Source organism: Macaca mulatta, chromosome 16, assembly GCF_049350105.2.
Source record: "Macaca mulatta isolate MMU2019108-1 chromosome 16, T2T-MMU8v2.0, whole genome shotgun sequence".
Taxonomy (NCBI): Eukaryota; Metazoa; Chordata; class Mammalia; order Primates; family Cercopithecidae; genus Macaca; species Macaca mulatta.
The window spans coordinates 88,862,407-88,889,731 of NC_133421.1; the positions used below are offsets into that span (position 1 = coordinate 88,862,407).

Below are 27,325 nucleotides of genomic sequence, written 5' to 3' on the forward strand. Positions count from 1 at the left end.
AAAGTAATTACCGTGACAAAATCCCATTTTTCGAGCTTGGGTTTTTTTCCTCCTATCCTCTAAAACTTGCTCCACCGGATCCCAGGCCAGGGCCTCCCAGGGAGTCCTGCTAATGGTCTAGATTATCAGATGAGCTCCTTCTTGCCCTGAAAGGTGACCAGTATCAGCTCCAACCCTCCTCACTGGCCACAATGCACCAGCAACAAAAGCTTCAGGACTCCTAGGAGGGGTCAGGTGTGGGGGGACTATGGCACCGGGCTGCCCTGCAGGGAGCTAGGCTGGCCTCTAAGTGGGGCTCCTGGAGGTGGGCTGAGTGGGCAGGAAAGCTTCAAAGGGCATGAAGTGAGTGCGGCCCAGGGTCACCCCTCATGAGCTCTTAACAAACGCCAGAGCCCAAAGCACAGCTGGAGTTCTCCTGGTGTCAGATGAGCCGAAATCATCCTGGGATGGTCAGAACTCAGAAATATCACCAACGCTGCTGGGAGAGGGGCTGAGAAGACAGAGGAACCAACAAGAAGTGCCTCTAATTCATCACAGAACTGTTGTGTCTTGGGACGGACGCATCCCCAGCCTACCTGGGGTCCAACCCAAGGCAGCAGGAAAAGGGTAATGCTTCAGTAGAACGGAATTCCGCTGGGTGAGGTTTTAGTTGGTAATTTCCAGTTTGAAAGACTATAGGCTTAGAAAGCGTGCCTGTTTAAATGCTGCATCTTAATGCGCCTCAAACTACGTCTCCTGTCTTGCTTGATTTCACGTCTTTTGCTCCCGCTCTTGTTATCAAATGTGCTGTTGAGATTGAGTATACAGCCTACATATGGCGCCAACACTCACTCACGCAGAGGACCTGCAGCCCCCACCTGGGAGGCTGGAGCACCGCCAGCTCTCATTTCCAGAGGCCTGGCCTGGTATAGCCCCAGGCCCCTCCTCCTGCGGCCTCTACCTCCAGGCTCTGGCTCATTCCAAAGGTATGGGATAAGCGGGGTCCCAAACTAAACGTCGTTATTTGTTTCGTAATGGTTGTGGCCCGCCCCAGCTGTGTGTGCTCCTGTAAAAACACAGACCCACAAATAGCCAGGAAATGGCTGCATTCTAGACCTTTCCGAAGTCCACTGAGACACATGGCCAACCGCCCCAGCAGAACAGCCGCGGGCGAGGGAAGGAAAGTGAATGTTCCAAGCCTGGTGCAACGGCAGGCTCTGGCTTTCCCAGGGACAATTCAGGATGGCTATGGTTCCTTGGATGTCTTTTTGCCTTCCCACTGCCCCTACAGAAAGCTCCAAACGCCACAGGTCAGGGATGCATTCACCTAACCCTGGAGAAATTGCGGTGTCTTCCCTGTGGGTCATGTTAGTGGACTCACCCCAACTATGAGCACTGGTCTAACTCCATCAAGACAGCACCAAATGTGTGGCTGCCATTTTTCGGAGGCTTGCCTCTACTTCATCCTAACTCAGCCCTCACATTCAGCCTGTGAGGATTATGTCATCCAAGGAAGACACTGAGGTTCAGAGTGGTGAAGTAACTAAGACAACAGAACCAATAAAGCATGGATTGGTCTCCAGGCCAGAACCCTTACTCTAAATCCTACACTACCTGCAGAACCCAAAGCTGCACGTCCTGCTGCCTGGGACATTCCTGGGTGAGTGTAGGACAGATCTGCTCTAATAACCTCACCTGGGCACCCCAGAGATTCCCAAGTCAGTCCTATGCTCACGGAAAACCGGGAGGGGCTGGGAACCTGACCTTGGGAAGCCTATCCTGACTCCCTGTGATTCAGTGTCAACTGGGAATTTGGGGCGATGGCCATGGCCTGGGATTGGATGACTTCCTGCCTGTCAGTCTGGGGGCTCCCCAGTGGCTCCTGGGCTGTGTCCAGGAGTCCCCAGATGTCACAGGTGGTCCTGGGAAGGTGGCACCAAAGGTCAAGGGCCCTGGGCTGCAGGCCACTGCCAGTCACCCTCTGCTCCTGCACCAGCCTCTGCTCCTGACCATCACACAGTCCCCCTGTTTCTCTGTAGCTGCTATGTTTGGCAGTCCCTGATGTATGGGCTCTTGTAACGGGCTGACCCAAGTGCCCAGGGGCTAGCTGCCCTGGGCCAGCTCGGAAGGTCCCATCTTTGCCTTCTCTGTCCATTGCTCCTCCTTAAATCACCTTCTTCTTCTATAGCTCCTTGGAGGGCCCAAGGTTCACAAACGGGTAAGAATCCATCCCCCAAAGGTCCAGACCCCTGGGGTCTCTCCTTGTCTCCAAGACACAAACACACACATACACACACACACACTCTCTCACTCTTCTCCATCCCTCCTTCAACGTGTGCATGGAGGTGGGGGTGGGGAGCTATCTTCATGGAGACTCCCGGCCTGGCCTGGCCAGATTCCTTGGGGTGGGCACCCTGTACCCTCCCTCTCCAGTCTGGAAGACCCCAACACAGTGTGCAGAACGGGTCCTATGGGAACCCCTCTCACTGGGCCAGGCAGGCCCCAGGATGCAGCCTGAAGCGCTCACAATCCCACCAGGCTCCTCCACAGCCGCCCCCACCCCTTCAGGCCCAAGCAGAGGGTGAGGGTGGGAACCGAAAACAAGGCAGACGCCACAGCGCCAGGAGGGAAGGGCAGGCCTAGAGGTGTGGGCAGCCACGGTGGGTGAGGCCAGGGTACTGAAGCCCAGGCCAGGCTGGCGCCGGGAACTACGGCCCACAGAGGCCGAGGGGCCTGGGGGAGACGAGGGAGTACCCCTCTGTCCCCAGTGCAGGCCTGGGACTGCACTAATTCCGCATTGGGTGGCAGCGCAGGACCCCCGTCCCCTCCCCCCACGCCCCAACCGGTCGGCGGGCCGGCGGCTGCTGATGCTCTGTGCGCACCTCCCCACGGGGCATCCTGGGGATCTGGGGGCTCAGAGTCGCCGACTTTCCTGCCCCCACCCATCCCCAACTCGCCAGCCGGAGCTTCCTGCGCAGTCCCCAAGATTGCAAAAGTCTAGCCCCAGCCCCCTCCGCGGCCAGAGCTCCTGGGGCCTCCCTAGCCAAGCGGGTGGCCCGCCTCCCCCGCCTCCCCGGAGGCCCGGCGCGCGGTCTGCGCTGCAGCAGAGCTCGGCGCCCCCGCCGCCGCCTCCGCGCGCCCCCCGGCTTTCCCGACGCTTCCGGGGAGGATGCCCGGCTCCCCTCCTCGAGTCACCCGCGGCCCGGCGCGAAGTTCCCCAAAGTGACCCGGACGCCGAGAACCCCCGCCCCCTCCCCTCGGGCTTCCCCGGAGACTCCGCCCGCCGCCCCCTCCCGCGCCTTCGGAAAAGTTGCGAGCAACGCCCCAAACTCCGGCCCCCCCACCCCGCGCCGCGCGCGCCCTGGGCGCCCCCGCGCTCGGCCGCCGCGCAGGGGCGCAGTTACCCCTACCCCAGCCCGGGCGCCATGACGCGGGGAGCGCAGCGGGGGCCACCGGCGGCGGCGGCGCGGAGGCAGCCAAGTGCGGGGCGTGGGCGGCAGCGCGGGGCGCACGTGCGCCGGGCTGGGGGCCCGGGCCGGGCGGGGGGCCGCTTACCTGTTGGAGGTAGAGGAAGGCGGGCGGGCAGGGCACGGAGTGCGGGAGCATGCTGCCGGAGTTGGACAGCAGGAGGCAGCCCGAGTTCGCCATGGAGCACAGCATGGGGCGGCAGGGGGGCGCCCGGCGGCCGGAGGCGGCTCTGCGCTCGCTGCGTCCCTCGGAGTGTGCGCGCGCCCTGCCTCCCGGGCGCCCTCCCAGTCTCTCTCCTCCTCCTCCTCCTCCTCCGGGCCTCCCCTCCCCCTCGTGGCGCTCTTTAAGAGGGAGGCATCGAAAGGAGAGCGGCGCGCCTCTGCCCGGTGTTCCCCCTGCCCGGGCGGGGAGGCTGGAGAGAGCGCGCGCGAGAATACGGCCAGAGAGTCTGTGCGCGAGAGATCGGGCGAGCGGGCGAGAGCAGGAGTCAGTCACTTTGGAGCCTCCGGAGCCCTGTCTGCAAAGAGTGGTGCGTGTGCGTGTGTGAGTGCGCGCGTGTGCGCGCGTGTGTAGCGGTGGGAGGGGGAGTCCCTGGCGTACTCCAACATCAAGCGGAGCCCCGCGCGGAGGGAAGAGAATCCGGAGCGACTGCACAACAGCTGATCCCACACTTAACCCCTCGCCCGCCGGTATCGGGACAGCCCTCCCTCGCGCCCTCCCACGCTCGGGCCCTTGCGCGCCCCTCCTCCTCCCCGCTGCCAGCAGTTGCTCCCGGCCTGGGGGTCTGGAATCTCCCTTTGCTCCCGCTCCGTTCTCCGGCCGCTGCGGAGAGGAGGAGCCGCTCCGCCGTCTCTGCGGCCGGCCGACCGGAAGGCGCCTCGTCCTGTTTCGCGTTCAGAGAAGCGCCTTTCTTAAGGGAGGCCGGCTCAGTGGCGGGGATGTCGGTGATGTAATGAGGGCATCTACGCAGAGGCTTCCGCGCTGGGCAAGGCTTCTCTGGCTGTCCAGGGCTTGGAAATCCAACCAGAGCCTCCAGGAGCTTCTCCTGTCCTCCTGCTGGCCCCCAGACCCCATCATACATCCCAACCTCCTGCCACAGGCACCTGGTCTTGTGGATACTTAGATAGGAGTGGGGGACACGGGCACCGGCCACAATGCATCCTCCCCTCCCTGTACCCAGACACACTGGACTTGTGTTTCACTCCCACAGGACAGGCGTGCATAGGTCCCCACCTCTTTGCCCCATTCAGCATGTGGCAGAAGTCTTGGCAGTGCCCCTTGTTCCACCACTGTGACTGCACACACCTGCAGCTTCAACGGCCACACACACACCCACTGGCCTGCCCCAAGTCCACACTCACCAGAGGCCCCCTGAATCAGGTTCAGTTTACCAGGATAAGCCACAGGTGAGTTTGGCTGCAAAAGGGATGGGCTGCCAGTGGCCACTGTCAGAGGCAGAGCCAGCGGGGTCATGCCTAACCTCATGCGTTCCAGGAAAGGGGCAGATCCCAGGCACACAGTACCATTCTGAACGCAGCTGTCCTACCTCAGGGCACCTGTGATTCCCCTCCTCTCACGGCAGGCAGTGAGCCCTGAGCTGGAGGGAGGCGGGCCTGGGACCACCTGGCAGTGTGCAGATGGCTAGCCCGGCAGTCGTGTCAGACCCTCACTTGCTGTGTGATCTCTGGAAGTTCGATTGTCCCTGGGGGCCTTGGTTTCCACATCCAGCCCCAGAGATGGGTCGGATGTTGTCTGAGATCCCTGCTGCACCCACTACAGGACATGTGGCCTGAGGGCCATTGAGGAAGAGGGAGCAAGAAGGGGAGGGAGAGAAGGGTGGCCTTTCCACGCCCAGTTTGGGAGGCTCCATTTGAACAAGGCGGGTAGGTAAGGGCACCTGGGACCATTCTCCCAGGTGCCCCATGTTCATCTTCCTCATAGAGGAACTGGGATGTGGAGTCTGGGAGGGAGGCAGACGGGAAGAGACAAGGCTCAGGGGAGAGACGAGGCAGGCGAGCTGGCCATCTCGCCATGTGGTCTGACCTTCTGAAATCCTGCTCTGTGGTCCATCGGGGGTGGTGCTGGCACAGGACAAGTATAGGGGGCTTGTCTGGCTCCACAGGGTCTTGGCTATGGACTTGATGAGGCCCTCCCTGCTGTCAATAACTTGGTTTCCCAGCCTAGGACAGTGGTGGGGGTCCCGGTGCAAAGGCCGGGCATGCCTGGGCCAGGAGGATGAAGTGGGTTGTAGCATTTGCCAGCTGAGCCTTGCAGAAGGGCTCTTCATGAGTATGGTGCCCTGGAGTGGCCCTGGCTGCCTCCCTCCTGAGTCAGGTTGTTCTGGCTTGTTCCAGAAGCCATCCCTCTTTTGTCTTCTCTGGGTACCTCTCCGTCATCACTGCCCTGCTGCCCCTTCCCTGGATGCTCAGGAATTCGGGACAGCCACATAGCATTCAGCCTAAAGCCAGGCTCCAGATCCACCCTGCCCATGAATCATTTGCTCATTAATTTGCCATTATGACTATTATGACCAAGTATCTCCTGTGGAATTCAAGCCTCATCCCCTCCAGAAAGGGATTGGGAGTGCTTCCTACGCCATGCCTGACCTAAAGCCACTTTTTGAGCCCTACCGTTTTTCCTTATTGATAACCCACTATATGCAGACACCGTACTCGGTGCTGGGGCTGCAGAAATCAAGTTATCTGCTCTGGAGTGAGCACACTGTCTAGTGGGGGAAACCAAGCTGGTAAATGAAGACTGCAGCCTAATGTACTGAGAGCTTTGACAGCCCAGGACAGGGAGAGCTCAGATCTGGGGTGTGGCCAGGGAAGGTTTCCTGGACCCCTGAGCTCAGTCATTGGCCCAAAGAAAGCCAGGGTGGCCCTCACTATCTGCATCTGCATCACCAGCTGCAGCCCTGCACCTGCTCACCTGTGTGCCTCTCTGCCCAGCCACCTGCCTTCCAGCCTCACCTCCAGATTGCACTGGGCCCAGGAGCATGTCTGGACACCTGCCTCCATCAGGCGGCTCATCACACCCAGCTCCAGAGGTAAAGGACTGAGAATAGCAGAATGGAATGAAAATAATACCTCCAGAAAAAGGATCTGAACAACGTGTGTGTTTGGCTTATTTCTTGGGACAGGGGCTGTGTGCCCGCTGCCTCTTAGGCTGTGCTTCAACACGAGCCAGTTACTGAATAGCACACACCTCAGGGCTCTGCTGTGATTGTTTCAGAGTGTCCCGCGGACCTGACTCTGCGGACCCCACCAGCAGGAACCATGCCCTCATCACCTCCTACCTCCAGTACCTGGCACGAGGGTGGTAAAGAGTTTTTCAGATTCCCCACGCCCCATGCAGCCCTCCCGAGTCCCTGGTGCCTTGTGGACTAGGGTGGGTGGCCCTGAGCAGGGGGTGGGGGAAGCCTGTGCTCCTGGTGGCTCTGCTGCCCCCGCTCCCGGGGCGGAGGGAGGCTGCGCGCTAGGAAGAGCTGTCACTCCGGTGCTAATATTCACTATTTAAAAAAGAGGCAAGGAAAAAATATCCCATTCGCCCTGAATCTGAGAAGGGCCTTGTTAGGCAGGCAGGAACTGAGCTGTAATTATTTCTGCGCTCCTGGGCACCACTATAAATATCAGGCAAGGGAGGCACCTCAAAAGGTTCCGATGGTTCGAAGGCTTTGGAGATCTCCTGGCTCCTTCCTGCCCCCATCCTGTGTCACCTTCCCTGGTAGGGGCCCTGGAGGGTGCAGGCACTGCCTCTCCTCCAGTAGGGCAGGGCGTGTCTTCCCCAGCTTGCCTGAGCATGCCTGCCTGGGAAATCCTGGCCCACGTAACCCTGCCAGATGCCCTGAGTCTCTTCCGTGTGTACCTCTGTGAAATGGGCACACAGGATTAACCCTGGGAGGGCGTTTGCTAGAAGGCATGCCGGGGAATACTAGCCTCCAAGGTGGCCTGTGTTTTTAACAAAAGGTGGGCCAAATGAGTCCTGTGGTCAGATGACTTGGGGGACTCTTTCTTATGACCCCTACGCACATCCTTTGGAAATTCCCAAGGCGGCACATGGCAAATTGCAGCAGAAAGGAAGCAACTCCATACTCTCTTTAGGGGAGGAAGCGGGGTGAATTCCTCATCCTCCTGCCCCTCTTTCCCCCTCCAGGCACCCAGGCCGACCGTCCTCAGGCTTCCCCCGTGCCATGAGGACAGTGTGCAGCTTGGCAGCGGCGTCTCAGGACAAGGAGTGAGCTCACAGTCTCTGGTTGCAGCTGGGCTCAACTGCGCCAAGTCGAGCCTTAATCGACAAATACATTGTGCTTTCCGCAGAGCCAGACCTTCCTGCCCCAGCCCTGGGGTGTTTGGCCTGGGCTTGGGCATGAGCACTGGGGTATGAAAGAGGCAGAGTGGAAGAACTGGATCTCCACAGTGGGGTGGGGTGGGCATGGCTCAGGGAGGGGAGGATGTATGCAGGCCTGTGTGTGTGATGGGGTGTGGGGAGAGCCAAGAAGCCACTCTGACCAGCCAGAGTCCTGTATCGCCATGGAACACTTTCCGGGGAATTAATGTCCCAATTCGGCAGCCAGGGCAACAGAGCCGGAGTCAGGGAAGAGCCCCCACTGAGGCTGTCGTGGGATGCCCCCAGCAGACACCATGAGGCAAGGTCAGGCTGGGGATGGAAAACTCGTCAGCCTTTTTTTTTTTTTTTTTTTTTTTTTTTTAAAAAGTAGAAATTCTCAGATTCCCAGAGGAGGCGGCTTCCTTATATCAGGAGTCGGGGCGGTTTCCACTTTGTTCTGGCCTGTTTAATCTCCCCAGAAGGGCAGAAAAGGCAGCAGAGGATCCCTGCAAGCAGGGGTGAAGCAAGCCCAGGGATGAGCCGTTGGTGCAGCCCTGGCAGGCGAGGCCTCGCTGGAGGTGGCCAGCAGAGGGCCCACTCACACCGCCTTCGCTGGCTGGCCTGCGAGGAGGGGCTGCTGGGGTGCTCCCCACCCCCAGCTCCCTCTGCCTCCCTCTGCCAGGGGTCCTCAGCAGTGCAGAGGGAAAGCTACGCCCAGCCCAGGCTGCCGGGGCCAGCACCCACCTTCTGGCTCAGCGGGGGTCCCCCACCCACTGGCACTGTCCCCCTGGCCCCAGCAGAGACTGCAGCAAAAGTAAAAATCGGCGTGAAAAGGAAGTTTATTTATCTGTTTAATTAAGAGGCGTTTGCAAGCCACATTCGGGTCCATCCGTCTCACTTACAACCATGTCCCAGCAAAATTAAACATAATAAATACAGGGAGACTGAAAGCAAAGGGCACACTTGAGATATATGGGCAGAGGCAGGAGTTGTACAGGGTTGCAGTTATAAGCACATCTTTCTCTTGCAAGTTCCTCTCCCCTCGGGGGCCCGGGAGCCAGAGGAATGCGTTCGGAGAAGGGACTGTGGGTGCCGCTCACTCTGCTCCTTTCACTCAGCGCTGTTGCCAAGCTTTATTTATTTTAAATGAGCCCCCAGGACTTCTCCCTTCTCTTCTGTGGAAGGGGAGTGAGGTCTACACCGAGCAAAAGGAACATCTGAAAGCAGCCAGCACTCTGATGTTCCACCCCAGGGCTCGGTGGGTAAGAGGCCTCGGAAGCTGCGGCCCTGGAAAGCTCGTTGCAAGCTCCTGCTGCATCTGGGCCATGAGCTCCTGGCAAGGAGACAGCCTGGGCTGAGCAGAGCCTGGGAGAAACAGATCTTTGGTCTTCAGTGCCAGCTGTGGCCAAGCCACTGTTTGGCAATCTGGGCCCAGAATCCCACAGAAGTCGAAGGAGGAAGAGGGGGGCACTTTGATTTCTGTCTCTCATCTAAAGGCTCCAGAGCCTGGCCATTTGCTTAAACTTCCCAGGAACAGAAGCACACAAAGGGCGAGAATGGCAATTTATTATTATTGATTGCTAACTGTAACAATACCTTGTATCTGCTCACTGCTTTCCTAGCCTTTTCAGAGAGCCTTCATGTATCTCACCTCATCATCACAAGTTAGGTAGGGAAGGTGTAACGATGCCCATTTGATATATGATGACCCTTTTAGGATCACAGAGGTGGTCCAAGGTCACACAACTAGTTAGAGGCAGCATCTGGGCTAGAAGGCAAGACTTGGAACTTGGATTTACAGGAGGCCTTGTCTTCCCTTCGACTACCGTGCTGGGCTCATGCCCTTCTGCGAACATGCTCATCGTTAGCCCTTGGCTCTCTCTCCTAACAGGATCAACTCCAAACCAAATCTGTTAATGTAATAGTCATTTACAATAGCTTGGGCATTTACTAATCACACCGCTGCTCCGTCTGTGCGGCAATTATCTCGAATTTCCTCTTTCTCGTTAGGCAGGAGGTCGCGAGGGCTCAGTGGGTTGCTGAGCCCTGTGGTGACGCCAAGGAGAGGAGCTGCCGCTGGACCAAGGAAGCCCTTTCCCAGCGTTCCTAGCTGATCTTCCGTGCGGCACCCAATTTCTCGGGCCCTCACCCCGCGCTCAGCTGACCCACCAGCCCCAAGCCCTCCTGTCCTGCCCAAGCCTGTGCGTGTGTGCTTAGTACCCTTGTACCCAGACCATGGATGGCCACAGAAAAGAGAGTCCTGAATGGCTTGGGAAGTTGTATATTTGTTTGGAGATGATGACTCCAGCTCGGACTGGGTGTCCAGTGAAGTGCCCTTTAATGTTTGGGCCCCCACTGCAGACGTGACTCATAACAGCCTTTGCTCCTGCCAGGGCAGGGATCACACCAGCCAAAGAAACCCCATATCACTGCTCCACGCAGCCCACCCGGGAGGTACTCGCCACTAAAATCACTGTTGGTATCCCCACTTGCTGTCCTTCAGCATCGGGGTCAAATCCAGCCTCTTGCTTTGAGGTCACCTCCTTCCCCAATCAAAAAACAGAGTGAAGAAGAAGAAAGGAGCCCTCAGGGACAAGGGTGATGGGGCTGGAAGGGGAAGTGGCATCACATCTTCCAATCCCCAGCCTTCTAGCTGGCAGTCACCGAAGCCTTCAGCGACACGTACTGTCTTTTTTTTTTTTCCCCTTGAAGCTCTCCACTGGGGGAAGCCCTGCCGTCTCTCTGGGGAGCCCGGTTAGGTTTTTATCACCTGCACACAAACCTTTTCTGTCTTAATTTTATTCAAAGGGTGAAGGCTTGGAAAGAGTGAGAAGGGGGCGCTTAGGCCAGAAGCTGAAGTCACTGTCACCCCCTGTAACTCCCAGGAGGGACTGGGGCCACTGACCAAAACTTGTAGAGCAAAGCCACGCATAGAGGGAGGGGGCTGAGTGAGCACAGCTCCTGCATACAGAGCCCTGCACTCTCAGGGCGTCCGAAAGGGAAGACTGTACACACAATGTGGGTACAATTTCGGTAGCTCCCATTGCTATGGCCGGCATGAATTTGCACCATGTTTGGTTAGAGTTGAACTGAGGAAACAGCATTCTGGGTTCCTCAGTGGAGACCCGTGGGAAGAGGTCAAGGTTTGTTCTTTCATCAACAGCGGGTGGGTCTGAGCTGACTCCTGGCTGGAGGCAGCAAGGGCCCACCTCCAGCAATGAAGTGGCTGGGTGCTCCCCTTTGCCATCAATTTTTAGAAAATCTTACTTAACAGAGAAACCAATGTCCCTTCCTCCAGCACTGGGCAAGGAGAGGCCACACGGAGAGCAAGTGCAGCACTGTAGAGAGGGAATGGTGGCCCGGGGGTACCCCGCACCCCAGGACTGGGAAGTTAGAACCTCCAAACTCTGAACAGACCTGAAAGACTAGATAAAGCATCTGCCTGTCGCCCCAGCCCCAGCACTCGGTGACTCTGAGGCTAGCACCTTCAAACTCTGACCAAACCTGAAAGACTCTGGAAAAAGCAGCTGCCTGTCGCCCCAGCCCAGCACTCAGTGAGTTAAAAGGCAACTGCAAGGCCTCGGGAAACAGAATGTGAGGGGCGGGCACTCTGCTCATCCCCTGCCCCTGCATGCCTCCTGAAGCCAAAGCGTCAGCTCATTAAAAGCTCATTAGGAGCCCGAGGCACATAAAGGCCTGGAGAGGCATGACTGTCCTGGCAAAGTGCGTGGCCCTAGGGAGGCCAATGCACTGTCAGGCAGCCAGTGCCAAGCTGCAGACAGGGGCCGGGCCCTGGAGTGACGAGGTGGCCGGCGGCGGGAGGTGGGGGTGCCAGGTCCTTCTAACAAAGCCTCATGGGAGCTGAGCTTGTCCCAGGACTCAAGGGAGTGGGGACAAGCATGTCTGCCAGGAAGCAAAGGAACAGATGTAGACGGTAACCTACAGACTCACCTCCCCACACCTCCACGATGACAGAGGCCAGATACGAGTTCCTTTCTTAGGCTTTGAGAGCAAGGAGAAGGCAGGGTTAGGCAGGACCCTGGGCAGGACCCTCCCGGCAGCCTAAGACACACCAGGGAAGTTGTGTGAGTCGCTGCCTGGTGAGCAGGGATGGGGCAGTGGATGCTGATGTGTTTTAGTCCCTAACAGTTGCCCAAGAGCAGGGGAAATGCCTGTCTGGTGGGGGTGTGGGAGCTTGTCTTGAGTTAGGCATGAAGCTATTCTGGGGCTGCCACCCCTGCCACCCCCCCCCACCCCAACGTCTCCTCCCTCTTGATCCTGGGAGGAAAATCCCTCCCCTTTCCTGATCCACTCTAGCACTGGGGTCCAGTGATGTTTTGGCACCAACACAACTCTCCCTTTCCAAGGCATGAGGTTTCTGAGAATTCACTGGCAAGGAGGTTTGGAGAAGTTGGCAGCCAGCTGAGGGCCCTGTGCTGCTCTCAGCAGCTCCCGGCCTTTCCTCCCACTGAGAGTTGCTGCATCAGGATTGCGGGGAGCCGTCTGTTCCTGCTCTTACTTCCCTAGGATGCTGTGACTTTTGATTCCTGCTTGATTAATATACAGCCAACAGAGACTGTATTTAAGGCAGCTTTAATTCTCTCAGGTCACCAAACTCAGGAGCAGCAAAGCTGCAAGGAGCCAGCCCCGCAATAGATCAAACACCAGGACCTTCAAATCGCTCTGTGGCCCAATTTCTCATTGCTGCTGCTGCCTGATAACCCGTCCAGCCTGGAGCCAATCGCTCCTTTTTCTAGGGCTGGACACGGGGGCTGGATGTGGATGTCCATGACTGAAACCCTCTTGGCAGCACAGAGCGAGAGCTGGAAGGACTGGGCACAACAGTGAGACCGTCAGCACCAGGGACAGCTCCAGCCAGACCCTGGAGCGACAGTCGCTGCCTACACCTTTGCCTTCCTGGGCCCAAACAAGCATGGGTGTCAGTGAACTGTCTGTTTTGCAGGGGGTGGCCAGCGGCTAGCCCTGCTGATGGCCATCTTTTACCAAAACATCCTTGCCTGCTGATTTAGCCTCCTGCTCCCTTGGGGGCCCTGCACACTCTCACTGGCTCTGTCTCCCTTTAGGAGATCCAGCTTTTTCCATTGCTGACCCCCAGAGGGAAGCAGGCTGCTTCAGGACTGTCTGGCCTCTGTGCCAGCCCCTGGTGCCCAGGGCTTCTGTGGGCCCAACAGTTTCCTTCCTGGCTCAACCTCATCCGCTTTCAACTTGCCTCATTAGCATCTCCTGAAAGGCAGGCTAATTCCTCTGCTGAGCACCTGGGTGTTCACTTGCGCGGTGGGGGCAGGGGCAGGCCTGCCGGAGTGGCTGCCATTTCCTCCAAAGCGCCTTTTATAGACCTGGTCCATGTTGCATTCGGGAGGCACCGTGGAGCAGCACAATGTAGGGAGACTGCACTGGGAAGCCCGGCTTGTAAATTACCTCCCAGTGGGGGCAGGGAATGTGTCTATTAACAGAGAACCTGGTGCACACAGCCATTCTCATTTAAGAGCAGGATCTTCCTGGATCAGATTCTGATCAATCCTTGCTGCCACCAACACACCATATATTAGCAAGAAATGTTTGCATCGAAGTTGGAGGAAGCCCCAGACTCACCTTCCCACGCCAACCCCCGACTGCTGTTTTAGTAGGATTTTCTCTAAACCCAGCCTCACTGGATTTATTCCCCCTGCTCTGCCTCTATCCACTTAAAAATATTGTCTATGGATTTTCAAATTACTGCTACACTTTCTAAGAGAAGGATGCAGTGGTTAAAAATTAACAGCAAATTTATGGGAATTCTATATGGCAATTACAAAATTATAATGAAGTGGCTGCCACTTGGCTGGGTGTGGGTAATTGGAAATCCACGCTGGGAAGACTAGAATCTTTACTGTATTGGAATTGTATTTTTGCGAGTAAATGCCGTGGATAGGGTCAGTGGAGCCTTGAGTTGGCCAAGTTCTTCTCTAGAGGAAAAAGTGGCCTGCTCACTGCCTATTGGGAGGCAATTTAGAAGGAGAATCACTTATGCTGGCCCACAGGAAGGTGGCTGGAAACCACTGGGGGAGGTACGTGTTCCGGGCTAGGGGAGCAGGCCTGATGGTGGAGGAGGTGGGAGTGGGAAAGCATGAAGGGAGGAAGGCCAGGGCATCACCAGCAGAGGGAAGGCCCACTGTGGTACAGATGGAGCCAGACAGAAGGCAGCACTGAAACCCTGATGTTCTCCCTGCCCTGTGGGTTCATTTGCCTTGGGAAAAAATTTGGGTAAGATGACTTTATCATGAAGACACCGATGTTGCTCCCTCTTTCACATGGTGCTGTCCTCACTCCCACAGCTGCTGGGGGAGACATGGACTTTGCCTCTGATCTCCTCCGCAACTTTTTAGGGTTTTAGTGGCTGAGAAGGTGGAGCAGGAGGCTGTGATAAGGGAGCCCAGATTCTGAGCAAGGGAGTTCTGCCAGGAATCTAGGTACAAACTGCCTCCTGGAAGTCAGGTGTGGTGGCTCACACCTGTAGTCCCAGCACTTCGGGAGGCCGAGGTGGGTGGATCCCTTGAGGTCAGGATTTCGAGACCAGCCTGGCCGACATGGTGAAACCCCGTGTCTACTAAAAATACAAAAATTAACTGGGCTTGGTGAGCATGCCTGTAGTCCCAGCTACCAGGGAGGTTGAGGCAGGAGAATTGCTTGAACCTGGGAGGCGGAGTTTGCAGTGAGCTGAGATTGCACCAGCCACTGTACTCTAGCCTGGGTGACAGAGTGAGAGTCTGCCTCCAACAACAACAACAACAACAACAACAACAACCAAACAAAACAAACCTGCTTTCTGGTTCTTCAAGAGTTTGTGTAGATCTGGTGCTGTCAAGTGCAGAGGCCACGGGCCACATGTGGTCATTCTGAGCTAAAACATGGCCGGTTCTAATTGAGACACTCTGTATGTGTGTGTGTGTGTGTGTGTGTGTGTGTGTATGCGCGTGCATGTGTGTGTGTGTGTGCGTGCGTGTGTGTGAAATGCACATGGGATTTTGATGACTTGGGACCAGAAAAAGAGTGAAAAAATAGTTTGTATCTAGATGACATGTCAAAATGACCAATTATCAGGTATACTGGGTTACATAAAGCTTATAACTAAAATGTGTGCCCCGTTTTGCTTTTTTTTTTTTTTACTTTCTCAATGTGGGTGCTGGAGAGTTAAGCATTTCCATGTGTGGCCTGCATTATGCTTCTATTGGGCAGCTCTGGTCTAGAGCATGGGCAGATGTCTTTCCTCTCAGCCCCACCGACATCGGCTCACTGTCATCCCCATTGCCTGCAGCAGTGCCTGGCCATGGGTAGCCTCTCAAGAAGAAATGCAGGCTGTGTGCCGTGGCTCACGCCTGTAACCCTAGCACTTTGGGAGGCGAGGCGGGAGGATCACCTGAGGTCAGGAGTTCGAGACCAGCCTGGTCAACATGGTGAAACCCTGTTTCTACTAAAAATACAAAAAATAAGCCACGCATGGTGGTGGCTGTCATGCCTATAGTCCCAGCGACTCAGGAGGCTGAGACATGAGAATCACTTGAACCCAGGAGGCAGAGGTTGCAGGGAGCCGACACTGCACTACAGCACTCCAGCTTGGGTGACAGAGTGAGACTCCATCTTTAAAAAAAAGAAGAAGAAATGCAAAATGCAAAGCCACCTGGGTCTTTTCTTAGAGTGAGGCCGCATGCAAGCCTGTGTGGGCAGGAGGCCTGGCCTCATCTCCCCATCCCAAAACACAGACACCCAGCAACAGGGTCTGCTCCATTTCAGTCGATGTTTCTTGGTTTCTATTTGCTCTATCCTGATATCTGAGACTGGGGCCTCCTTGTTTTGTCCTGCCATTGCAGCTGTGTGGGCACAGAGTGTCTGCTGAAGCCAGTGGTGGGGTGACGGGAGTGGCTTTCCTTCTGTGCTCCCTCCCCCACGACAGAACAGCACCAGGAAACCAGCACTCTGTTTTGGGGTTTGGGGATGAGCTCACAGGCAAATACTTCTGCCTTCTAACCTGCGACCTGCGCTAGGAGAAAGTGTCCCAGCGACCAGCTCCCATGCGGCTGCACTCACTTGCATTTGGCTCCTGGGTGAGCTTACTGAGGTAGAGGGAGAGGCCCCGGAAATGCCATTCCAGTGAAACTGGGCATGGCGATAACTATCATCATCAGAACACCTTGGACAGACGGGCTTTCAAGAACCCAGAGCACCCTCAGCCTCATGCTCCACCCCAGCCCCCTCTGAAGGCAGAGGGAAGGAAGTGGGACGGTAAATATTATTCTTTCCATCTCGTTGGATGGAGAAGCTGAAACCCAGGGTACAGGAGTGTCCCAAGATGGGAACTGGAGGCCAGAACATGGGGTTGGAGTCATTGCCCCGTTCTACTGGAGGAAGAGAAGCAGAGCGGAGCTTGGATCATCTTGAGCTCCTAAGAAGACTGTAGTCCCGTATCTCCTACCTTCTACCACACACCCAGCCACAGCCGTTTCCCACACCCTCCTCCAGCAGAAAGTGGGGCCCACTCCAGCCTGGGAGTCACAGACCTGGAGTCCAGCCCATCTCTGCCCCTGACCACTCGTGGGACTCTGAGTAAGCAACTAAACATCTCCAGCGTTAGTGTCTGCGTCTATAAGAATGGGACGGCAGTACCTCTCTCAGTATCAAATTCTCACAATACCTTGTGGGGATTCAAAAACATGTCAGATACAAACCAGCTGGCACTGGTAGATGCTCAATAAATCATGGCAATTAATTCAGCAAATACTTATTGAGTGTCCTCAAGTGCCAGATTTTGTTCTAGGTCCCTTCTCTCTGCAGTGCCCAGTTGAGACCACCAACGAAATTTCCTTTCTCTTCACCCAGACGGATGGCACTTGCCCTGCTCATCTCTCAGGCCTTGGTACAGAAAGTACAGTTAACTCTCAATTATCTATGCAAATGGAGTGGAACGTTCCACTGATAATTCGGAAACAGCAGAGAGTCTACAAATAATTCTTATTTGAATTAGGAATGCATTATGCTTATTTTCGTGTCGGGTTTACCTTCCTAATTACTGTTTGTTCTGGCTTACGCTCAATCTGGTTTGCATTCTCAGAACTCACATCGGTGTGGTGAGGGGCGTGCCGTGGAAGTGTACTGGGGCCCACCAAGTGGAAATCAGCCACAGACCACCCCTCTGCACTGCCCCCCAGCACCCCAGGTGGACTGAACCCTGCTAGGGAAGTAGCAGGCACTGGGGCTGCTTGGCATCTGCCCAGCAGGAAAGGTGGCAGCTCCTTGTGTGTTGTTTTAAGGCTGTGCCCATGTGGGTGGCTGGGCAGGGGTGAGTAAAATGGAAGGGGGCGTACCGGCTCCTGTGAGCTGCATTTTCTCCCCAGGAAGCCAGGTGCAGCCATAAGAGGCATCCTCACGCGCAGCCCTCCCTTGGGGCTGTCCACATGCTGTTCTCTGTCTGTTTCTCTCTTCTCTGTGTCTCCCTCTACATCTTTCTTTGTGTGTGCATCTCTGTGTCACTCTCTGCCTCCCCTCCACGCTGCCATTCACTGCACTCTTTTCTCTGGGACAAACCAGGAAACAGATACTTCTTTTCTTTTCTTTTTTTTTTTTTTTTTTTTGAGACGGAGTCTCGCTCTGTCACCCAGGCTGGAGTGCGGTGGCCGGATCTCAGCTCACTGCAAGCTCCGCCTCCCGGGTTCACGCCATTCTCCTGCCTCAGCCTCCCGAGTAGCTGGGACTACAGGCGCCCGCCACCTCGCCCGGCTAGTTTTTTGTATTTTTTAGTAGAGACGGGGTTTCACCGTGTTAGCCAGGATGGTCTCGATCTCCTGACCTTGTGATCCGCCCGTCTCGGCCTCCCAAAGTGCTGGGATTACAGGCGTGAGCCACCGCGCCCGGCCTCTTTTTTTTTTTTTTTTAGACAGAGTCTCACTCTGTCACCCAGGCTGGAGTGCAGTGGCACGATCTCAGCTCACCGCAACCTCCACCTCCTGGGTTTAAGTGATTCTCCTGCCTCAGCCTCCTGAGTAGCTGAGACTACAGACGTGCACCACAACACCCTGCTAATTTTTTTTTTTTTTTTTGTATTTTTAGTAGAGATGGGGTTTCACCATGTTGGCCAGGCTGGTCTCAAACTCCTGACCTCAAGTGATCCACCCGCCTCAGCCTCCCAAAGTGCTGGGATTACAGGCGTGAGCCACTGCCCTGGCCCAGGAAACGGGTATTTCTTTCTACAGACACATCTTCCACGCAGCCAGGGCTGCAGATGGCTAGGGCTTGTGTCTAGCTGGGCAGCTCCTCCTTATGCCACTCCATTCCCCTTTGCACAGCAGGGAGGGACGGCGAAAACACCAACCTAACCTCCCAAACTACAGGCAAGCAGGGAGCCAGAAACCCAAAGAAAAGCCTGAGTCTCTGTGCCCTTCCTCACCTCCCCCGACTCCCGGCATGGAAGGGGGTCTGCCTTACACCAGCAACCAAGACAACATCTATCTGTGACAGCGGCACGTGCTTCTGATTTCCTAAGCACGCCAAATGAATCCACCCCAAGTGCCTCCGTCTGTGTCAGCAGAGTGTGGGATGGGCTATCATCCCGGAAGTGCTATGGTTGCATCACTGGACCATCCTCAACACTGCACCAGACCAGAAAGGCAGAAAGGGAACTCATGGATGACCACCGCCTCTGGCCAGCCCTCTGCCCTCGCCCCCGCCCTACACCTCACCATCCCCCGAGGCGACCTTGCAGGCACAGGTGTGGACAGGAAGGACCGTCTGCACCCGGCAGGTGATGACTCAGGGGTTGTCCTTCCAGCTCTCACTGGACTCAGTGCTAAGGTGACAGTGGAACGCTGGCATCTGTGTCCCGCCTGCCAGCTCATGGAGAAAGTTCACAAATGTCACCTCAGTATGCCTCACTGAAGCCTGTGGGACAGACGGGTACAGCTGGAGACTGAGGCTTGGAGAAGTTCATGAACTTTCCAGGATGTATTGCCCATGCCACTGGTCACTCTGATAGGATTTTTAGAGATGTGAGAAGCCTCCCTGCTTTTGCACTTTCTCTCTCTCTTTTTAAGATGGAGTCTTGCTCTGTCGCTCAGACTGGAGAGCAGTGCCATGATCTAGGCTCGTTGCAACCTCTGCCTGCTGGGTTCAAGCGATTCTCCTGCCTCAGCCTCCCAAGTAGCTAGGATTACAGCCATGTGCCACCACGCCCAGCTAATTTTTTTGTACTTTTGGTAGAGATGGGGTTTCACCATATTGGCCAGGCCGGTCTCGAACTCCTGACCTCAGGTGATCCTCCTGCCTCAGCCTCCCAAATAGCTAGGATTACAGCCATGCGCCACCATGCCCAGCTAATTTTTTTGTACTTATGGTAGAGATGGGGTTTCACCATATTGGCCAGGCTGGTCTCGAACTCCTGACCTCAGGTGATCCACCTGCCTCGGCCTCCCAAAGTGCTGGGATTACAGCTGTGAGCCACCGCGCCTGGCCGAGCTTTTTGATGCCTAATATTCTACTGCTTCCCAGTGGTTAAAATACAAATTATCTCCTGCAAAGATGCTGAGCCTGTGAAGCTAAACATCGCCTGTAACTCAGTTGTGAGGTTGTTGGCTGAGAACTGGTTTTTAGGGAGAGAGGGAGGAGACCCAGGAAACAGTGGGAAGCAAGGCGGGGCTGTCTCCATGGAGTGAAAGCTGCACAGCAAAGGGTGCAGCTGTGGTCATAGGGTGGGGATGGGAAGGCACATTCTGGGTGGCTCACTCTGCCTTCTGAGAATGTAAAGGGTCTTTCAGAAAAGACCTCCCTAGCCCCCCACTAACCATCAGCCCCTCCAGGTGGACTTCACACCTGCACGGCACCCCCTGGCTCTCATTCATCCTGCCCTTCTTCTTCCAGCAGGTGGGAGGGTCAGACCTAGAGGAGGGGGTGTTCCCAGGAGCCTCCGACCCTCTGCCCTCTGCCCTACTGCAGGAGCTGCAGATCTTGGGGGTCTCTCAGGAGGGGGAAATCAGCCCAGGCGGGACTTGAGGAGGAGGAGAAGGCCAGCCATCTGGATGGCCTGAACCCAGTCACAGACTTAGGGCCGCCAATGACCTCTGAGGTGACCTAGAACACACTGCTTTGGTCCCAGTTCAAGAAGTAATTAGATATGCTCTCAAAGAAGTCCCCAAAGCTTTAATTAAACTTCAATAAAAGTGAGGCTCAGTCTCTTTGTTGCATGAGCCTCATTTCCAAGAGTCACACGTGGCTTCTGGTGACCGTATTGACACAGATATAAGACATTGCTGCCGCTGGAGGATTTCTGAAGCGGAACAAATCTACCCTGAGGCTCCAGTCTGTCAGGAGAGTGTCTGTTCTACGGTCCTGCTCTAAAGCTTCCCACATCTCAGTTTCCTTATCTATAAAATAGGAAGAAAAGGGCCGGGCGTGGTGGCTCACACCTGTAATCCCAGCACTTTGGGAGGCCGAGGCAGGTGGATCACCGATGTCACGAGTTCCAGACCAGCTTGACCAACACGGTGAAACTCTGTCTCTACCAAAAGTACAAAAACATTAGCTGGGTGTGGTGGCGCGTGCCTGTAGTCCCAGCTACTCGGGAGGCTGAGGCAGGAGAGTCTCTTGAACCCGGAAGGCAGAGCTTGCAGTGAGCCAAGATCACGCCACTGCACTCCAGCCTGGGCAACAGAGCAAGACTCTGTCTCAAAAAAAAAAAAAAAAAAAAAAAAAAAAAAAAAAGGGAGAAAAGTACCTTCCCTGAGTACTTCCCAAGGCCCAATGAGATGACAGATGGCCAAAGCCAAGCGTACAGATCATCAACAAGGTGGCCTGTGCCCAAGCTGCTGGGCAAACCCTCTTCTCCACAGCCACTCCCAAGGAGTCAGAAAAGTGGGGCTCCAGGGAAAGCCTTGATCAGGCAGCAGGCATGGTGGCTGCCAGCTGTCACTCAGGTGCCCCGCCCAGTCTAAGAGCAAATATAAGAAAAAGAAGAAACCAGTCCCACAGACAGAGCCACCAGACAGGAGTGGCCTCAGCACAGAGCCAAGAGGGGCAGAGGTGCAGCCGGAGGGACAGCGGTGACCGAGCAGAAGCCAGGGACCCCACACCACCTGGCTCCTTGCAGCACTAGAGGAGGGCTGTTCAGCGAGGGCCTTGGTGGGTTGGGCCATGAGGTGTCTCAGGTCACATCTCTGGGTGGTTGAGACGCCAGGAGAGCTCTGCTGGGCTGCCAGGATCTCTTGACGTGAACTCAATAATAAAAGCAAAGGGGAACTTTGCACAGAGGGCACAGCTTTGCTGGGGAGGAGAAACATCCACAAAACTGATGGAGGATGCACCTGGACCCCCGGTCCCCCCTACCTGATGCAGTGACGAGTCCCCTCCTTAGGCCATACTGGGGAGGCCAAGGCAGAAGAAATCCACCCAGCCTTTCACCCCCTCCTGCGTCCTTTTCTCTTTGTGCGGCAGGCAGCTGGGCCCGCCCGGTCTCAGTTCCCTCAGTATGAGCCTGTGCCTCCCAGCCCTTCACTGCCCTCAGCCCCTTCCTCAGCCATTCCCACACGTCTGTGTTCTCCCCACGACTCCTTCTCTCCTGTCTTCCCACCCTCTCCTTGTGTGTCCTTTTAGGCATCACTTCTTAACAACAACAACAAGTGGTGCATCAAATCGTCCGGATTCGATGGAGCTGTAACCGGATCCACAACAGAGGCCTCAGCATTGCCCTGACACACGGGTCCGTCCTCCCCCAGGGCTGCTCTCTCCCGGTCTCCAGGTTGGAAGAGATCTATACGTCTTGGCTCAGAAGGTGATGGCCTGAGAGAGGGAATTCTGAATACTTTAAAAAGGGAATGTGGGGGGCGACCTGGGTGGGAGAGGGGAGAGAAGAAAATCAGAGGATGTTTTGCTCCCAGCACCCCTGGCAGTGGCAGACTCTGCAGAATACCAAGCAGCAGGTGGCCTGCTGTGAGCTCAGGGAGGGCTTTCCAGGGCTAGTGAGCCCTCCCGGGCTTTTCAAGTCTGCCTGGGCTGCAGTTCCTGGTCCTGAACCTTCCTTTCTTCCAGCATTTTCCTCCTAACCCTGGGGCATTCATGATTTCTGTCCATCCTCTCAGGAGGGGACTGGTGACGATTTCTCCTCTCTCTCTTTGTATTTTCTGGAACATGGAAAGTGCTTCTGACAGGTGTGTCACATCTTCTGTGATCAGAACACTCTTGCCCCTCGGAGGTGGTGGAGGTGGCCTACAGCCCCCATGCCCGCCCAGTGCCAAACTCACACACAGCACCCCCTGCCTTCTCTGTCTTCACCCCTTCCCACGTGCCTTCTCTCCTCCACACTTCCCTGACGCCACTGGAGGCTGGGGGAGACTGACGAAGAGCCTGGGGCAGACTTGGGCAAACTTCTTGAAAAGTTGCCTTCTACTTTCAGGCCTCCTCTCTCTGTGTCTCCGCCCCTGCAGGAGAACGCAAATGCTCAGCTTCCTGCTGACACCACCTTCTCTCTACAGTTACTGTCTCATCCTCCTCCTCCTGCTGGCTTCACTCAGAGCTGTCACAGTCCCGGGGTGCTGACACACATCTCTGGAATCTCAGCAGTCATTACCGGGAGAATGCCCTCGGTCCCCTGGGTGCACTGACAGGCTTCCCCAGCATGGGGGGTAGAGTGGGGAGGGACCAGGAAAGGAGGGCTCTGGAGGAAGACACCCCGGGGTGCGGTATGATCCCTGCGTCTGGGCTGGACTGTGCTCTGTCCCGCTGTATCATCTGCAGGGACTTCTTATCCACAGCAAAACGGGAGGAGCCTGGGAACAGAGTGGGATTGGCAGGAGAGGCAGCCCCGGGCAACTGTGGGGGCTGTGTCGGGTACCACGCTCATGTATAACAACAGATGACTCAGTTTCCCCATCCCCTGAAAGCCCCCTCTGTGCTCACGGCGGACCACTCCTCTGTATCCTGGTAGAGTCTGCCACTGCTCAGGGTGCTGGGAGCAATCCCTTATACAAGCACAGAGCCATACGACTTACGAAAACTTCACCAACACCCATCTCACAAATTCTTGCAACAACCCCATGGGACGGTTATGACTATGTCAGCGTTACACCCGGGAAGAGTGAGGCCCAGGCCGGGGGCTTGCCCGAGATCGCCTGGCTTGAGCCCACACAGCAGACACCTCCCCAGTCCCACCTCCCTCCCACCCTTTTATTCCAGCCTTGGCTGTGGGTGTCAGAGCACATAGCTGTGATCCAACAGCCCCTTGCCCTAACACGCTGCACAGCACTGCCTGCCCTGAAGCTCTTCTGTTACTGCCACGTGGGACCCCCGGCGGAGCACACTCAGCCACGCACATGCAGTGCCATGCCTGGAGGCGCAAAGGCGTTAATACCGCTGTGTGGGTCAGTCCTTGCTGGATGGGGAGAGGACCTAGTGAATAAGCCATTCATGGAGCCCTGAGGGACTAAGCCCCCAGCACCCACAGTGATCGCAGCTCAGTAACACACCCTTGGATTCCTTCTCCTTTCCCTATTTTACTCTCCCTAGGGCCCCTCCCTTCTGTGCACTTCCCAAAATATGCTACCAGCATGCGAGCACTTCTCTCGGGGCCTGGATTTTGGGGGCTCCCAAGCTAAGGCAGTTTGTTCTTAAGATGCCTAGAAAGTGACCCCTCAGGATAGGATTCTGGAGTGTGGCCAGACATTGCTAAGGACCATGCTGCTGGTGACAAATGGGGCTGTGACAACCCCTGGCCTGTGGGAGCGTTGTGAGTACACAGACCCTCACTGGCGGAGGATGGGGAAGAGGGGCAGGTGGATGTGAAGCATCTGGCTGTGCTGTTCCCGTGGCAGTGGTTTGAGGGCGAGGGGGCTTGTAAGGACTGTGGGGGTGGTTGGCTTTTATTAATGGGCTTAGAAGCTTTGAAAAAGGAAAACAACGGTCTCAAGCTAGCTGACTGTCAACACAGGGCTCCTGGCCTTCATGGAAATATGGAACTAGACCTTTATCCCCTAAAGCACAGGAAGCAAATTGTAAGGGCATCAGAGTCACCAAGGAGCCTGAACCCACGGACATGGCACTTCTCCCCTGACGAAGCCCCATGGGAAAGAGTGAGACTCAGACCCTGGGGTGAGAACGTTTGTGTGGATGAGCCTGAGAACTTTGCATCCCTAAATTCCCTGAATGCTGTGGGCTGGTGGAAATGGTCCCTTCCATCCTTGCTAAGAGAAAGCAGACTTTCCTTACCTGGAGAACTAGCAAAGACCTCAACTGAGAAATCTTCTCACAAGATAACACTTGTCCCCACTGAGAGCTGCCCCTGCCTCCCCCACTGCCGTGACAGCAATAGCTAGAGTTGAGGTTCAACACGGGCCAAGCGGGCAACAGCCCCAGCTCAGGAGGAAAACAGCCACACCCCCAAAGAGCTCCAAGACGCAGCAGATACACACCGGTGGGCGCCGGGGAGCAGGGGGCGTAGGTGGGGTTGGGGCAGAATGTAAGTCTGAACAGAGGAGAAATTACTGACATGAAAGTAACTCCTCGTGACTCAGGGCTTAATATCCTGGAAAGGACATGCGTGCCAGTCCAGTGAGCAGCTTCTTGAAGCACACACATACTGACAGCATTCGGTCAACGAGGTAGAGGCACTGGAACTGCTTTGGTGGAGTATTAAAGAAGGGGTCAGAAGACCCAGCTGGTGTGAACAGAGAACCCACTAGATGACTCTGTGTCCCAGAAGGGGACAGGGGACATTCCCTCCACTAAGGCCATACGAAATGCATTTCTGGGGCAGGGGGCTGCTGAGGCATTTGAACAGCTTACTGGTGAATGCCTTCACTTAGTGGCAGGCCAGGGTTGCCATTAGGAGATGCTGCCACTAACTGGGCTCCTTAGTATCGGTAAGGATGAGAAGATTCCAGAATAGCAGGGGCCAGATAATTGCATTGAACCATCAGAGGCAGTGGAATTAAATACCACCATGGTCAGCCAGGCTTTGGAGATGACCAGGGTGCTTTGAACTACAGAAGTCTGTGGCTAATAAGCCATGGTGTTCCTGAGGATGAAATGGATGGGTGGCCAACTAGGGTATTTGCTTGACTTGTATAGCCAGAAAAACATCAAGAGCTAGAGAGCAGAGGACTCCTCAGTCATCCCACTGGGAAACTGCAGTACCATATCCAGTTCCAGGTCTAAGGCAGTCCTCCAATCAGAGCCCACTGGTGGAAGGGAGACCAGGTAGGGCTTAGGAATGTATCGCAATATTTCTAATGATAGCCTCCCCGTCCTTCCCCAGACGGACCTGTGGATACTTGCCGGAGAACCTGTGTCCTGGGGAAGGGGACTAGCAGTTTTGTAGGCAGCAGGATATATGGTTAGAGCAGACATTGACACCTGTGAAATGAATCACCATCATTTCCCCCAGTTAGAGTGGGGGTCCACGGAAACCCATGGATATATGACATCCTGAACCACATCCATCTTACAGCAGGTCTGTCAGGCTCATGGACCCATCCTGTGGTTTGTTCTCTGGTCTCTCAGTCTGCATTTGGATGGCTACGCTTAGCATCTAGCGTAACCTGAATATGAGTTCCCTGACCTAGGAGTGCCAAATGGGAGTCTATGAAACCTCCCTAACCCCCAGTTAAGACAGCAAATCAGAAAAAACAGTACACTCCAGGGAACTTGCAAAAATTATATGCACCATCAAATACTTAAAGGAAGCAAGGATGAGGTCCCCATCCTATTCCTGTTCAATTCACCTGCAAAACAGAACCCTACAAAAACCAGATGAATCAGAGTGAGTGACGGTGGATTACTGGAAACTTCACCAAGCAGCAGCCTCCAATTATTCACAGCAGTGTCGTATTTACTGGAATAGCTCAACAGAGTCTCTATATCACTTGGTATATGGTGATTGATATAGAAAATGTATTTTCCAGTCCATGTCCATAAAGAGTCAAAAGCAGTTTGCTTTTTTTTTTTTTTTCTTAGTTTGCTTTTACAAAGGAAGGACAGCAATACACATTTGCTATCTTGCTGCAAGGCTACAATCATTCTCTTGCTCTTTTCCACAATATAGTCTGCAGGGACGTGGCTGTTTTGACATTCCAGAGAATATGCTCATCCGATACACTGAGGAAATCAGGCACATCAAGCTAGACAGGCAGGAAGGAGCAAGTCCACCGAATGCCCGAGAAAGACCTGTGTGTCAGAGCGTGCAAGGTAAAGCCTAGCAAGAAGGTCTACGGCTTGCCATGTCAATTAAATATTTATAATCTGGGGCTTTCTGGAATATCCCCTTGAAGATCATGGAAAAGCAAATCATTGCACTCCTTCTACCAAGACAGGGGCACACAACTTGGTGGCCTCTTTGGATGCTGGAGGCAGCAAATATTCCCTTTGGGAATACTGCTCTGGCCTAAGACTTCCAAAGCTATCCATTTTGATTAGGTCCCAGAGCAAACGAGGGCTCTGTGGCAGGTCCAAGATGCAGTGACAGCATCCCAGTGGTGCCCGAGGTACACTGTGGTGGATAAGGCTGTGTGAGGAGTGTCTGGCAGGTCTCAGTGAGAGACACAGCACTGACTCCTAAGGGTGGTTGAGGCTGGCCGCCATCTTGAAGACTCTGTGATGAGCTGGACATAATACGGGGGTGCAAGAGGTGGGCGGTAGCGGATGCCTCCTGTGTCCACCTTGTCTCCTCTAAGTCCTTCTTTTCACTCCAGCCTTTGCTGCAGTCATCAGCTGGCCACAGATGTAGCCTGATGGCACCTTGACTTAGTGAGTCTCTCTAGGCCACCACTGCTCAGCTGTCCCCTGGCAGCAACAAACCTGAACGTGCCGGCCAGTTAACACCCCATGGTGCACCTTGTGCTGTGGGCTATGGCAGCCGGTGGATGCAGCCTTCCCTCTTCTATCCCTCAGGTGGGCAGTTCAGAAAGTGCCTTTTTTTTTGTTTTTGAGACAGAGTCTTGCTCTGTCGCCCAGGCTGGAATGCAGTGGCGCGATCTCGGCTCACTGCAACCTCCACCTCCCAGGTTCACGCCATTCTCCTGCCTCAGCCTCCTGAGTAGCTGAGACTACAGGCGCCCGCCACCACGCCCGGCTAATTTTTTGTATTTTTAGTAGAGATGGGGTTTCACCGTGTTAGCCAGGATGGTCTCCATCTCCTGACCTCGTGATCTGCCCGCCTTGGCCTCCCAAAGTGCTGGGATTACAGATGTGAGCCACCGCACCCAGCCCCAGAAAGTGCCTTCCTCACTGCTCCTCAGAGAAGTCCTAATTGGATTGAGCCTTGGAACCACTCCCCATCTTCTCGACTCGATAGTGTGCCTGGAACGGCTTCTAATCGGATTGAGCCTTGGAACCACTCCCCATCTCCTTGACTCGATGGTACACCTGGAATGGCTTTCTTCCTTCCTGTTTCACTTTTCCCAGCCCCTTTCATTTGGCTCATTTCCCAAAATAAACCTCCTGCATGCAAGCCCTTGTCTCAAGCTCTGCTTTGGGGAGAAAACTCCAGACGAAGACAGACAAGATTTGAAATCTGAAGTTT

The 27,325-nt window shown here is 55.3% G+C and overlaps 1 protein-coding gene across 51 annotated transcripts in view; it reads right to left on the bottom strand.

Annotated features, from left to right (window-relative positions):
• Positions 1-27,325, bottom strand: part of RBFOX3 (RNA binding fox-1 homolog 3) — a 523,127-nt gene that overhangs the window by 90,419 nt on the left and 405,383 nt on the right. For 12 of the 51 annotated variants that reach the window (XM_028835586.2, XM_077969000.1, XM_077969018.1 and 9 more), the window contains exon 1: positions 3,535-4,018. In XM_028835586.2, the coding sequence (XP_028691419.1) occupies positions 3,535-3,639 (105 nt within the window). In that variant the 5' untranslated portion in view covers positions 3,640-4,018. 51 annotated transcript variants of the gene reach the window in all.